The sequence below is a fragment of the Squalius cephalus genome (assembly GCF_949319135.1).
Source record: "Squalius cephalus genome assembly, chromosome: 2".
NCBI lineage: Eukaryota > Metazoa > Chordata > Actinopteri > Cypriniformes > Leuciscidae > Squalius > Squalius cephalus.
This window is the reverse complement of record NC_137123.1, coordinates 34,426,840-34,438,962: the sequence shown is the minus strand read 5'-3', so window position 1 is coordinate 34,438,962 and position 12,123 is coordinate 34,426,840. Positions and strand designations below refer to the sequence as shown.

Genomic DNA, 12,123 nt, shown 5'->3' with positions numbered 1-12,123 from the left:
CCCCAGTGACGGGTAGGTTTAGGGCGGGGCTAGGGGTAGATCGTCAGACCCCCAGTGGCGGGTAGGTTTAGGGGTGGGGTTAGGGGTAGGTCGTCGGACCAATCAGGGATGACTTTCCTAATTAATATTCATGAGTCTTCCCCTACCATCCTGGGGAAAAAAAATCGCTTTGTGGAAAGCATGTGCATACGAATAAAATTGACTTGAAAAGTGCATTTACATGGATTTTTAAAGTTAGACCCGGTGTTATTGTTTTGTCTTACAGAGGTGAAATAACAAATGTGTATTTAATCCTTCAAGTATTCAATTACACATTGTCATGTATAATTGGACAGACAGGTGAATACTGTAGCTTGACAATGCAAAACCCCCAGAGTTTGAATCTTTGTGATGATTCAAACATTATTGAGGTGTAGCCACCAGTGATGCGCGGGTCAATGTATAAACAACCCGCACCCGACCGACGTTTTCAACTAACCCGCCCGCAACTCGGACCGCAAAAAAAAAAAAAAAAAAAAAAGTAGAAAATATTGTACCCGACCCGCTTCCTGACCCGCATTTTTGGACAGAGCGCAGAGCGGCATTTTTAAAAGGACGGAGCGTCGCCCTATTTCCCGCTCCAATTTCGCTCCGCGCACACCACGATTCTGAAGCATGCTCAGTCAACCTGACTCAGTAGCTGGATTGCTCTTTAAAAAATCTTGAATAGTTATGTATCTGCCTTTATTAATATGAATAAAACATGAAATCATTAAACATTAATATTTTTTAGCCAACTAACAATAATAAAATAGGTTATTACAGACTATAAATGTATTTACTAATTTTTTTAAATAGTTTTATTCATGTATACATTGAATAGACATTACAGGAAAAAAATGAAATCAACCATGAATTGTACCAAGAACATTTTATTTAGTGAAAAACATTACACTAAAATGATCAAGTATTTTTTTTTCACTACTGTTGGGTCAAGGTTTGCTGACAGGGGCTCCGGCTCCTTGAGCTTCCCCTATCTGATGCCAGGTTGAACCACCGGATTACATGTTTTGTAATGTCGTCATCGGTGGCGGCACAGGAGACATGGCTCTTTCTCACAGCACCTGTAATACATAAGCAGATTTTCATTACATGTCATGAAATCACATTGAAGCTACCAGGTTGTTGTTTTTTAGAGGATAGACATAATTCTTTTTTAAACTTAAAATAATGTCAAGTCGTAACAGGGTGAAAGGCACTTCTGCCTCCGCTTTGCGGTACTTTATCTGCTATAACCACGCTATGTAAGATTGCCAGATCGGGTCGCGTTTCTGTAGTTCTAATGAGACATAAGAAAACTACAGACTTTAATAGACTCCCTAAAGAATTTGGCACAAACACAAACAGAAGCTCAACTAAAATGATTAAGTGATTATAATTTTAACCATTATACAGCGTGACAAAAAAAATTAAGTGTTCCGTGAATAAAACTTGAATGCCCATAAGTTTAGTTGACTAAAAAAAGAACTAAACAAAAACAGGATAAGGTTGACTAAATATGATAAAAGTTAAATAGTAAATTTGACACAGGACTAAGCATGCATAAAAATAAAAAAGCTGACAAAATAAACTCTATTTGAGTCTTGTATCTAATGAGGTATTGCTCACCAGAGCAGGCAATACTGTCTGATCCACATCTTCCCCCCCGCCAGGTAGGTCTGTAGACCCTGCTTGCAGAAGGGGTTTGCTCTTCTGCTGGTCTCTGTGAACAGTGAGGCGGTGAAATGGGTGGAGGTGGAGCAGCTGTGCCGCTACTTAGGATAAAAGGTGGTGGTGCGATAACAGGAGCTGATGGTTGTGTTAAAAGTTTGCCTCTCTTTTTATGAGCATCTTCCTCCTCGCTCTCATCAGAGTCTCCCAAGAAATGACTATAAATTAGGGTGAAAAAAAACAAGCAGTAAACATCTTATTAATTACTCTTATTAATAATAATAATAAATGTAAGGCCTTCCTGTAGCTCAAACAGTAGAGTGTTGGCGCTTGCAATGCTAAGGTCATGGGTTCGATTCCCAGGGAAAGCAAGAACTGATAGGAATGTAAATGTGTACCTTAAAATGCAATGTAAGTTGCTTTGGATAAAAACGTCTGCCAAATGCATAAATGTAATTACATAAACATTTTCACTGGCCTAAGAACTTAAAGGGTTAGTTCACCCAAAAATGAAAATTATGTCATTAATGACTCACCCTCATGTCATTCCAAGCCCGTAAGACCTCCGTTCGTCTTCAGAACACAGTTTAAGATATTTTAGATTTAGTCCGAGAGCTTTCTGTTCCTCCATTGAAAGTCAATGGACGGCATACTGTTCACGTCCAGAAAGGCAAAGTAGTCCATGTGACATCAGTCGCTCGATCTTAAGTTTATCAAGCGATGAGAATACTTTTTGTGCGCAAAAAGTAAACAAAAATAACGACTTTATTCCACTATTCATTTCCTTCTCTCTGTGCCTCGAGTGAGTTTGCGTAGTGTAATAGCGTAGCGCGTCTGTGTTGTACGTCACACGCATCACACATGACCAGCGTTGGTCAATAGTGAGCCTACGTGTGACATACAACACAGACGCGCTACGCAGTTACACTACGCAAACTCACTCGAGGCACAGAGAGAAGGAAATGAATAGTGGAATAAAGTCGTTATTTTTGTTTACTTTTTGCGCACAAAAAGTATTCTCATCGCTTGATAAACTTAAGATCGAGCGACTGATGTCACATGGACTACTTTGATGATGTCTGTATTGCCTTTCTGGACGTGAACAGTATGCCGTCCATTGACTTTCAATGGAGGAACAGAAAGCTCTCGAACAAAATCTAAAATATCTTAAACTGTGTTCCGAAGATGAACGGAGGTCTTACGGGCTTGGAATGACATGAGGGTGAGTCATTAATGACATAATTTTCATTTTTGGGTGAACTAACCCTTTAAGTTGTAAATCAATGTAATTTGTTGAGAATGGTTTCTCTGAGAAACCAGAAAACATACTGTCCATTTAACTCTATTTCAGCTGGCTTTACGTGTGGTGGTTGTCGGGTTCATCATATCCTAACACTAAATTATGTTTTTGAGAAAATATAGAGGCCAAAAAGTTAATGTAAAATATAAAGGATAATATACGTATACTAACTTCAGCTTTGGCCTTCTTTTTGGCCGAATCTCCTCCTCTTCCTCTTCAGACTGTAGATCTGATGTGTTGCAATTTAGAGCTTTCTTCAAGAGTTGTCGTGCCACAAAGTAGTCATCTAAAAAATAAATAGCCTACATGTTAAACTTCAGTAGACCTTCAAATTAATAGAGTAAAAAAGAACAGAACTATAGACAACAGAACAATATGAGAATGTAATTAAAAGGATTTTCTTCCCATATAACATATTGGCAAAATACTTTGATATTTGCTTACAAAAGCCATTTAGATTATTTAAAAATAAAATAGCATACCACATGATTTAATAACTCTGGCATCATATTTTTTCCAGTCAGGTCCAGGTTCCTCAGAATTTTTCACTGCCCCGTTCACTCTCTCATCATTTTTGTAGTTTGGCCAATAGGTAACTCCATCACTGTTCCAATTTTGTGGCACCAAACATCCTTAAACGAGAAGGAAGTAACAAACAGCACCAGATAAATTTAACTTCCTGTTTCAAGAACAGGTCAGTACGTTTACCTTGGGTTATTTCACCAAGTGCATGGTGTAACTGCATATGGGTCACTTTTAAATTAAAGAAGCTGGTCCAAAAAATAAAAGAAATTCAGATATGGTCAACAAATCGGAATTGGGCATCAAGACCTGCAGTATAAATGTGGCCTTATTGAACTCAATTGAATCAACAATGAACTGTCAACTTACAGTGAAGTTGCTGAAGAACTTACTGTCTTAAGGTGGAGCTGGAGACAGGTACAGTTTTTCTATTCATTTTATCTAAAAGAAACGTAACAGTAACACAAAATACACATTTCAACTAGTGAGTTGTGGAAAATAACCAAAATTTTTAGTGTTTTCAAAAATAATTATACAGCAGGGCTCGACAATAAGGACTGCCTGATGGCCCGGGGCCAGCGTGAAAGACACTTGGGCCAGTTGCAGGAACTTTCACCTGCCCCATTGGGCCAGTGCTGCATCTTCAAGTTGATCATTTGCAAATTGCCTTGACAATTTAAATGCTGTAGTGTGGACCAGTGTCAGAATTTTACAACATATCTGGCTAAATCAAGTTGGAACAGTATTAAATCTTACTTTACTCTGATGTCAGGAAAAGATGAAACTCCAAAATAAGACTGGTGGCACTTGAACGAACTGTAAGCTGCAACAGAACACACACACACACACATATACACACACACACACACACACACACACACACAGTATCTTAATATGATATGAAATAATTATCTGAAACAACATTACATGGGGAGGTGGTGGAGAATATATTTGTCATGATGTAAACAAAAATGGACTCAAACTAACCAAACCAGTACAGTGCTAAATGCTGTAGTGTGGACCAGTGTCAGTATTTGACAAAATATCTGGCTAAATCAAGTTGGAACAGTATTAAATCTTACTTACTCTGATGTCAGGAAAAGATGAAACTCCAAAATAAGACTGGTGACACTTGAACGTACGCTGCAACAGAACACACACACACACACACAGTATCATATAATATTAATTATTTTTTTGAAACAACATTACATGGGGAGGTGGAACTGTCAAAATGTAAACAAAAATGGACATGTTATACCAGAAATTCAGTGAAAAAAGTAAGTTAGGTAACGTTAGGCCTAACATGATAATATCTTGCCTGACAGTTTAACGTTACTGGAGGGGAGAAAATACGCGCTCAGGGTGTGATAAAAATCCGGACAGCTAACGTTAATTAAATCACCTAACCTCCCAGAGAGAAAGAATATACCATCCAAATAGCTTTTTACTCAAAAGTTATTAATTATCAAATACATTTTTACTCAAATCTACGCTAATGACAATTTGCTAACTTGGTTTGCCACAATCATTTCAGAAATAAAATCATCGGTATGTTGAACGGTATGAACGGTAATGTTTTACAGCTAAGTAACTGTACAAATAAAGCATATTTTAACCATTCTTACCGTGCTCCGTGCTTGTCGACCTGCCGGTTGTAGCTTTTCCACAGTGCGGAGAATGATTCAGTGACGATGGCGACAGTTGAAATTAGGCGCGTTTGGTCAGCGGGTCCGCCCAGCGTCTGTAGCGAGTCTGCGATGTGACAGTGCGTCAGGAGGCGGGGCACATGTTCAATTCAATTCAATTCAAATTTATTTGTATAGCGCTTTTCACAATACATATTGTTTCAAAGCAGCTTTACAGAAAGTGCATTTCAGAAATGTACATAGAGAAATACAGTTAGTTAATCATGTATTGATTTAGGGCATAAACATCGCCAGCGTCGAGTCGTCTCTTCACAGGCGCCGAGTCGTCTCTGCACGGGTGTTGGAGAATCTGTAGTTTCCATGAGAGGCTGGATACAAACTGGAGCTGACGATCTGTATTTACCTCGGGACTAGCGTCCCGAGATGATAACAGAAAAGCATATGGGAAATAATTAGCGTAGCTGCTGTTCGCAATATTAATGCATTCAATCTGATTCAACTGTAGTATAAAATGTAAGTATTATGTGAATGCCTGGCTGAAGAGATGCGTCTTTAATCTAGTTTTAAACTGGGACAGCGAGTCTGAGCCTCGAACAATATCAGGAAGGCCATTCCACAGTTTAGGAGCTAAATGTGAAAAAGCTCTCCCTCCTTTAGTGGACTTAGATATCCTAGGAATGACCAGAAGCCTCGAATTTAGTGATCTTAAAGAGCGCGATGGATTGTAGGGCGATAGAAGTTCCGTTAAATACACGGGAGCTAAACCATTTAGGGCTTTATAGGTCAGTAGCAATACTTTGTAATTGATACGGAACTTTATAGGTAACCAATGTAGAGACGACAGAATTGGTGTTATATGATCGTATTTTCTTGATCTAGTAAGAACTCTAGCGGCGGCATTTTGGACTAACTGTAGCTTGTTTATTGAGGATGCAGGACAACCAGCTAATAAGGCATTACAGTAATCTAGTCTTGAGGTCATGAATGCATGAACTAACTTTTCTGCATCAGAAACAGATAGCATGTTACGTAGCTTAGCAATGTTTCTAAGGTGGAAAAAGGCTGTTCTTGTAACATATGAAATATGATTTTCAAAAGACAAGTTGCGGTCTAATATAACACCCAGGTCTTTTACTGTAGAGGATAAAGTAACAGGACACCCTTCTAAATTAAAGTTGTATTGTAAGAGGTTTTGTGGGCAGTTTTTTGGACTAATAAGTAATACCTCCGTTTTATCTGAATTTAATAGCAGAAAATTACATGTCATCCAGTATTTTATATCTTTAACACACTCTGTTAATTTAGATAATTTAGCGTTTTCATCTGGTCGTGATGAAATATATAATTGATTGTCATCAGCATAACAGTGGAAATTAATTCCATGTTTTCTTATAATATTACCAAGTGGCAGCATATATATTGAGAATAGCAGAGGGCCTAACACAGATCCTTGCGGTACACCGTAGTTTACTGACGTTATCTTCGATTTTTCCCCATTTACGCAGACAAAATGGTAGCGGTCAGATAAGTATGATCTGAACCAGCTTAATGCCTGTCCCTGAACACCAGTGTAGTTTTGTAGTCGGTCTAAGAGTATTGTGTGATCTATAGTATCGAACGCAGCACTAAGATCAAGTAAAACTAGTATTGAGATACAGCCTTGGTCAGAAGCTAAAAGTAAATCATTTGTGATTTTAACGAGCACAGTTTCTGTGCTATGATGCGGTCTGAATCCAGACTGAAACTTTTCATAGATATCATTTTCTTGCAAGAAAGAGCACAGATGAGCGGACACAACTTTTTCTAGTATTTTAGACATAAATGGAAGATTTGAAATGGGTCTGTAATTTGCTAGGTTATTATGATCTAATTGTGGTTTCTTAATAAGAGGTTTTATAACTGCCAACTTGAATATTCTTGGAACATGACCTAAGGATAAAGACGAGTTAATAATATTGAGAAGAGGCTCTTCCACTACAGGTAACACTTGTTTCAGTAGTTTAGTTGGTATTGGATCTAATAAACACGTTGTTGGTTTAGATGCAATGATAAGTTTATTTAACTCTTCCTGTCCTATAGTTGCAAAGCGCTGTAATTGTTCTTGCGGGGTGATAATTGAGGCTGAATCATAAGACACCATTAAAGATTGTACATTTACAATTGTGTTTCTGATGCTTTCTATTTTCTCAGTGAAGAAATTCATAAAATCATTACTACTACACTGTGACGGAATATTTTGCTCCGGTAACGTCTGTTTATTTGTTAGTCTAGCGACGGTGTTAAATAAAAACCTAGGATTATTTTGGTTGTTTTCTATTAGTTTGCGGAGATGCTCAGCCCTGGCTGCTTTTAGGGCCTTTTTATAACGTGACATACTGTCTTTCCATGCGATTCTAAAGACCTCTAGATTAGTTTGTTTCCATTTACGCTCTAAATTACAAGTTTCTCTCTTTAGAACATGCGTAACACTGTTGTACCATGGTGCTTTAGTTTTCTCTCTAACCTTTTTTAATCTAATTGGTGCAACGATGTCTAATGTACTAGAGAAAATGGTGCTCATAGTGCTAGTCATTTCCTCTAGTTCATCTGTTTGTTTGGGTTCACTGAGCAGCTGAGATAGATCAGGTAAGCTATTTGAGAAATGATCTGTAGTTGTTGGAAGGATTGTTCTGCCTGGTCGATAACGCGGCGCAACATGACAAATTTCAGCGGTACGTAGTATGCAAGTGACCATGTAATGGTCAGTGACTTCATCACTTTGCGGTATAATATCTATATCGGTTGGATCGGCTCCATGTGATATAATTAAATCTAGCGTATGATTAAGACGATGAGTGGGACCAGTTACGTTTTGCTTGACCCCAAAGGAGTTTAATAAATCTGTAAACGCAGCCCCTAAAGCATCATTTGAATTATCTACGTGTATGTTAAAATCTCCAACAATTAATGCTTTATCGACATTGACCAAAAGATCTGAGAGAAAGTCTGCAAACTCTTTTAGGAAATCAGCGTAAGGCCCTGGCGGTCTATATACGGTAGCCAAGGCTAGAGATAATATGGATTTCTTTCTTACATCTAAGAGAGTAACATTTAGCACAAGTACTTCAAACGAATTAAACCTGTGACCTGTTTTCTGAGTAACAGTAAGAATATCTTTATAGATTATAGCAACACCACCGCCACGACCAATCAGACGGGGCTCATGCTTGTAACAGTATCCAGGAGGAGTAGACTCATTAAGACCGAAATAATCATTTGGTTTAAGCCAGGTTTCAGTAAGGCAAAGTACATCGAAACTATTATCTGTGACCATTTCATTTACAATAACCGCCTTAGGTGTAAGTGATCTGATGTTTAAAAGACCTAGCTTTATAAATTGTTTTTGTTCACTAATATTGAGATTTTCTGGTTTAATCACAATTAGATTTTTCTTAGATCCTGCAGTAGATTTATTATTTGATCTCACTAAACGAGGAATAGACACAGTTTCAATATAATGTTCTACATTGGTACTTATATCAATTAAGTTTGGACAGCAAAGAGTGTGATTTGGACTTTGACTTACTAGTCATATGGTGTGTAGCGTCTTGGAGATGTTGTCCGACAGAAGAGCCGCTCCGATTCTGCTGGGGTGAAGGCCATCAGCACGGAAGAGCCTAGGTCGCTCCCAGAAAAGATTCCAATTATTTACAAAGAGCAGTCTCTGTTCATTACACCATGACATTAACCATTCATTTAGAGCAAATAATCTACTGAACCTTTCGTGTCCTAGTCGGTAGGTGGGAAGCGGTCCAGACACGATGATCGTTGTTTCAGGCGATGTACTGCGTACCGTCTCGATCAGGCTCCTGTAGTCCTTCTTCAGAACCTCCGACTGCCGTAGCCTGATGTCGTTCGTTCCCGCGTGCAGCACGACAGCTCCGACGGGCTCGTCACCGTTCAGAATCCCGGGAACCTGTGCAGCGACATCGAGAACACGAGCACCAGGAAAGCAGTGAGTGCGAACCTTACCTTTACCTATGGTAGCACGGACATGCCGGACGATGGAACTGCCGATGATCACAGCGTCGCATTCCGTCTCGCGTAGAGGGGAGAAGCGGTTCCGGGTGGAGATCTCGAAGGCCGGGAGGGGCGGAGAGGTCCTAGCTCTGGTCCTGGCCCGCGTCTTCCGCTGTGGAATCACCCAGGGTCCATGTTGTTGTGTCGGTGCCGGAGTGAATGAAACCAGGGATGATCGCATCCTGGGCAGAGAAACACATGGAGTAGACGAGGTCGGAGTCAAAAGGTTACTAACCACTGACTTGTGAGCATCGGCGCGTGATGTTTCAAGCGCGAAACGTCGATCTCGTAGCTCGGCCTGTCTCTCTAGTAGGTTGCGGATCTGCTTCTCCACGGATTCCAGCTCTAACTGCACAGAATGCAGCTCGAAGGTGTCCTCACCTGCACTCAAAGGTAACGTTAGACACACATCCGTTATATTCGCCATTATAGCAGATGTGCTATAATGGCGAATTATAGCTTTCAGTGATACGGGTGTAAATAAGTCGATCGATAGGCGCGACCACGCGTGTAATGCTAGCGGGCTAAGGCTAGTAGCGGAAGTTCGAAAGGTTGGATATATGTAGCGATATCAGAGCAATCCGATTGTTTTTTAAGGAGAATAGTATTCCAGATATGTTCACACGCTATAAAAATGAAAAAGTTCGTTTGTAAAAGAGTGTAAAGAAGAAAAACAAGATTTCTGAATTAATTCGACGGAGCTCCAAACACAACAACGCACTCAGTCGCGACGCATGCGCAGTTGAACCATAAGGTGAAGTCAACATGAAATGTCATTTACAACCATTTACAACCACATGTTAAGGCGCGTCCGAAGTGCGAATCCGTATGTGATCCGTTCTGGGTCCGCCGATTAAAACCGCAGGCGGGGCCGATCCTGGAGGCGGGGCTGATCCTGTTAGCGCAGCGAAAACGAATCTGACAGTCAGGCGGATCTGGCGGCTTGAGGGCGGGTCCGCCACGGACTCCTTTGCTGTGTGGGTACTGTTGATGACTGCAAGATGGATTCTATTTTCAGTCAAAACTCGGCTCAATAATGGTGTTCAAACAGTAGGCTACTTCAAAAAGGAAAATAAGAAGTCATAGGCTACAGGTGTAGGCTACTATAATATAATATAAAACTAACTATAATGTGGTAGAAGAAAACGAATGTGGAGACATCGTTCCAGTCAGTAAAGGTTCATTTTGGAATCTAAAAAGACACATCTCTCGTAAACATGCAGTGTGATGTGAACACGCTGGGAAGAAAGCAAAAGGTTAGCAAATTGAATATGGTAACCTGTAACAAAGTGTAAATTAAATATAGCGTAATATTCAAAAAATTTATACAAGCCCATTTAAATTTTAATCCTGCGCGCTGCGCAAAAGTTCAGTTATAAGAATGTTGGCCTAATAGTTAATTTAGTCTACTTTTGAAACGTTTATGTATATTTTTTTATATTTTTGTTTATATAAATTTTATTTATATTATTAGGCCCATTTATTCGTTTTATTTTACAGCAGTTTGTGTGTAGGCTACAATGGATATACGCCCATTTAAATTTTAATCGTGCGCGTTGCGCAAAAGTTCACTTATCAAAATTCTGGCCTAATAGTAAATTTACTTTTAAAATTTTTATGTAGGCTATATTTTTGTTTATATAATTGTTATTTATATTATTAGGCCCATTTATTCGTTTAATTTTACACTTTGGCTATATTCCTTCTTACGTAGGCCTAATTTGTAAAAATCTATTTGAAAAATGTTGTTGTTGCTCATCAGTTCTTTAGGAGGTAAGGCTGTGGTCTAAGCTAAAAGTGATATACATGTAGATTTTTTTTTTCCCTTTTTTGGAGCGAGCGGGGGGCGATTTGAGTGGAGTGCGGAGCAAACTGCGTTGAGCGCTGAGCGATGATGAGCGGAGCGGCCTGATGTAGCTTTGAGCGGGGGAGCGAACATTTCCGTGAGCGATGATGAGCGGAGCGGCCTGATGTACTAGCTTTGAGCGGGGGAGCGAACATTTCCGTGAGCGATAATGAGCGGAGATTCTCACCGCTCCACTCCGCTCATATGCTCTCTAGTACTATATACATTACAAAGGTTTAATTGGCATCTTTATTTCAAACGACCCGACCGACCGCGACCCGAATATCTTTAAAAATATTTTTGGATGACTCATAACCGCGGGTAACCGCGGGTAACCGCGGGTGACCGCAGGCACCCGCTCATTTCGGATCAACCCGCGCATCACTGGTAGCCACACACTGACTGTCATTCTACCCCAAGTATTGACAAAGATACTGACTCCTCTGCTCTGAACACATCCTATTCCAGTGATTTTCCAAAAGAACTGGGGACCATCTCATATGATGTGGTAGAGATTTAGAGAACTGCTCAGAGAACATTGGGAAATTTCAACTAAGGCACTACTCAGTTTGTAATAACAAAAGGCTGGAGGTGAAAATTAGGGGTGTGCACGAAAAGCTGAGTATTCAAATTATATTCACTCTCTAACTATTCGAAAAATAAAAATACTATTAGAATTTTGCTTTGCTGGCCATAAATGCAGTGAATCCATGATAAATCCTGAGCATACAAACTAAAACTCACAGTTATAACTAAATGCATTGGGTGGCTCTGTGGAGTGTGTAAACAAGTTGATTGTATTTGATCACAGAATGTCATTTTCTCCCTCTAGGCGCAGTAAACATTGTCGGGTGAAACTGAGTTGACAGTCAACTGATAGTGAATTTTACCAATAAAGATATCTAGGTTGGACCACACTGGCCGATAACTGATTAATCAACCGTTAGGTTTTAAAATGGATACTGAATGAAAACAAACATAACACATAAAATAGTGTTGAACATTATTTTTTAAAAAAATTAAAAACCATACTGAACCATGAAAATGACTTGGAAAAA

The 12,123-nt window shown here is 39.5% G+C and overlaps 2 protein-coding genes and 1 long non-coding RNA gene across 6 annotated transcripts in view; 1 reads left to right on the top strand and 2 right to left on the bottom strand.

Moving 5' to 3' along the window:
* The window catches only part of raph1b (Ras association (RalGDS/AF-6) and pleckstrin homology domains 1b), a 77,433-nt gene that overhangs the window by 3,667 nt on the left and 61,643 nt on the right, over positions 1 to 12,123 (top strand). The window lies entirely within an intron of this gene.
* Positions 967 to 5,293, bottom strand: LOC307147365. Of its 2 annotated transcripts, XR_013819287.1 has the most exons (7): positions 5,140 to 5,293; positions 4,268 to 4,334; positions 3,904 to 3,952; positions 3,472 to 3,621; positions 3,161 to 3,275; positions 1,648 to 1,907; positions 967 to 1,103 (listed from the first exon to the last, which is right to left on the bottom strand). It is a non-coding gene; the product is annotated as an uncharacterized lncRNA (long non-coding RNA). The 2 variants fall into 2 exon arrangements; XR_013819288.1 differs by lacking the exon at positions 4,268 to 4,334.
* LOC307147311 (uncharacterized protein) lies at positions 5,371 to 10,275 on the bottom strand. 3 transcript variants are annotated; one of them, XR_013819278.1, is made up of 3 exons: positions 8,993 to 10,275; positions 8,726 to 8,816; positions 5,371 to 5,570 (listed from the first exon to the last, which is right to left on the bottom strand). XR_013819278.1 is itself a non-coding variant. In XM_079851989.1 (3 exons), exons 1-2 carry the CDS (start codon positions 9,644 to 9,646, stop codon positions 8,729 to 8,731), a joined length of 816 nt encoding a protein of 271 aa, XP_079708115.1. In that variant the 5' UTR covers positions 9,647 to 10,275; the 3' UTR covers positions 5,371 to 5,570; positions 8,726 to 8,728. The 3 variants fall into 3 exon arrangements, 2 of the variants coding, with proteins under 2 accessions (XP_079708115.1, XP_079708114.1); XM_079851989.1 differs by having other exon boundaries at positions 8,919 to 10,275; XM_079851988.1 differs by having other exon boundaries at positions 8,726 to 10,275.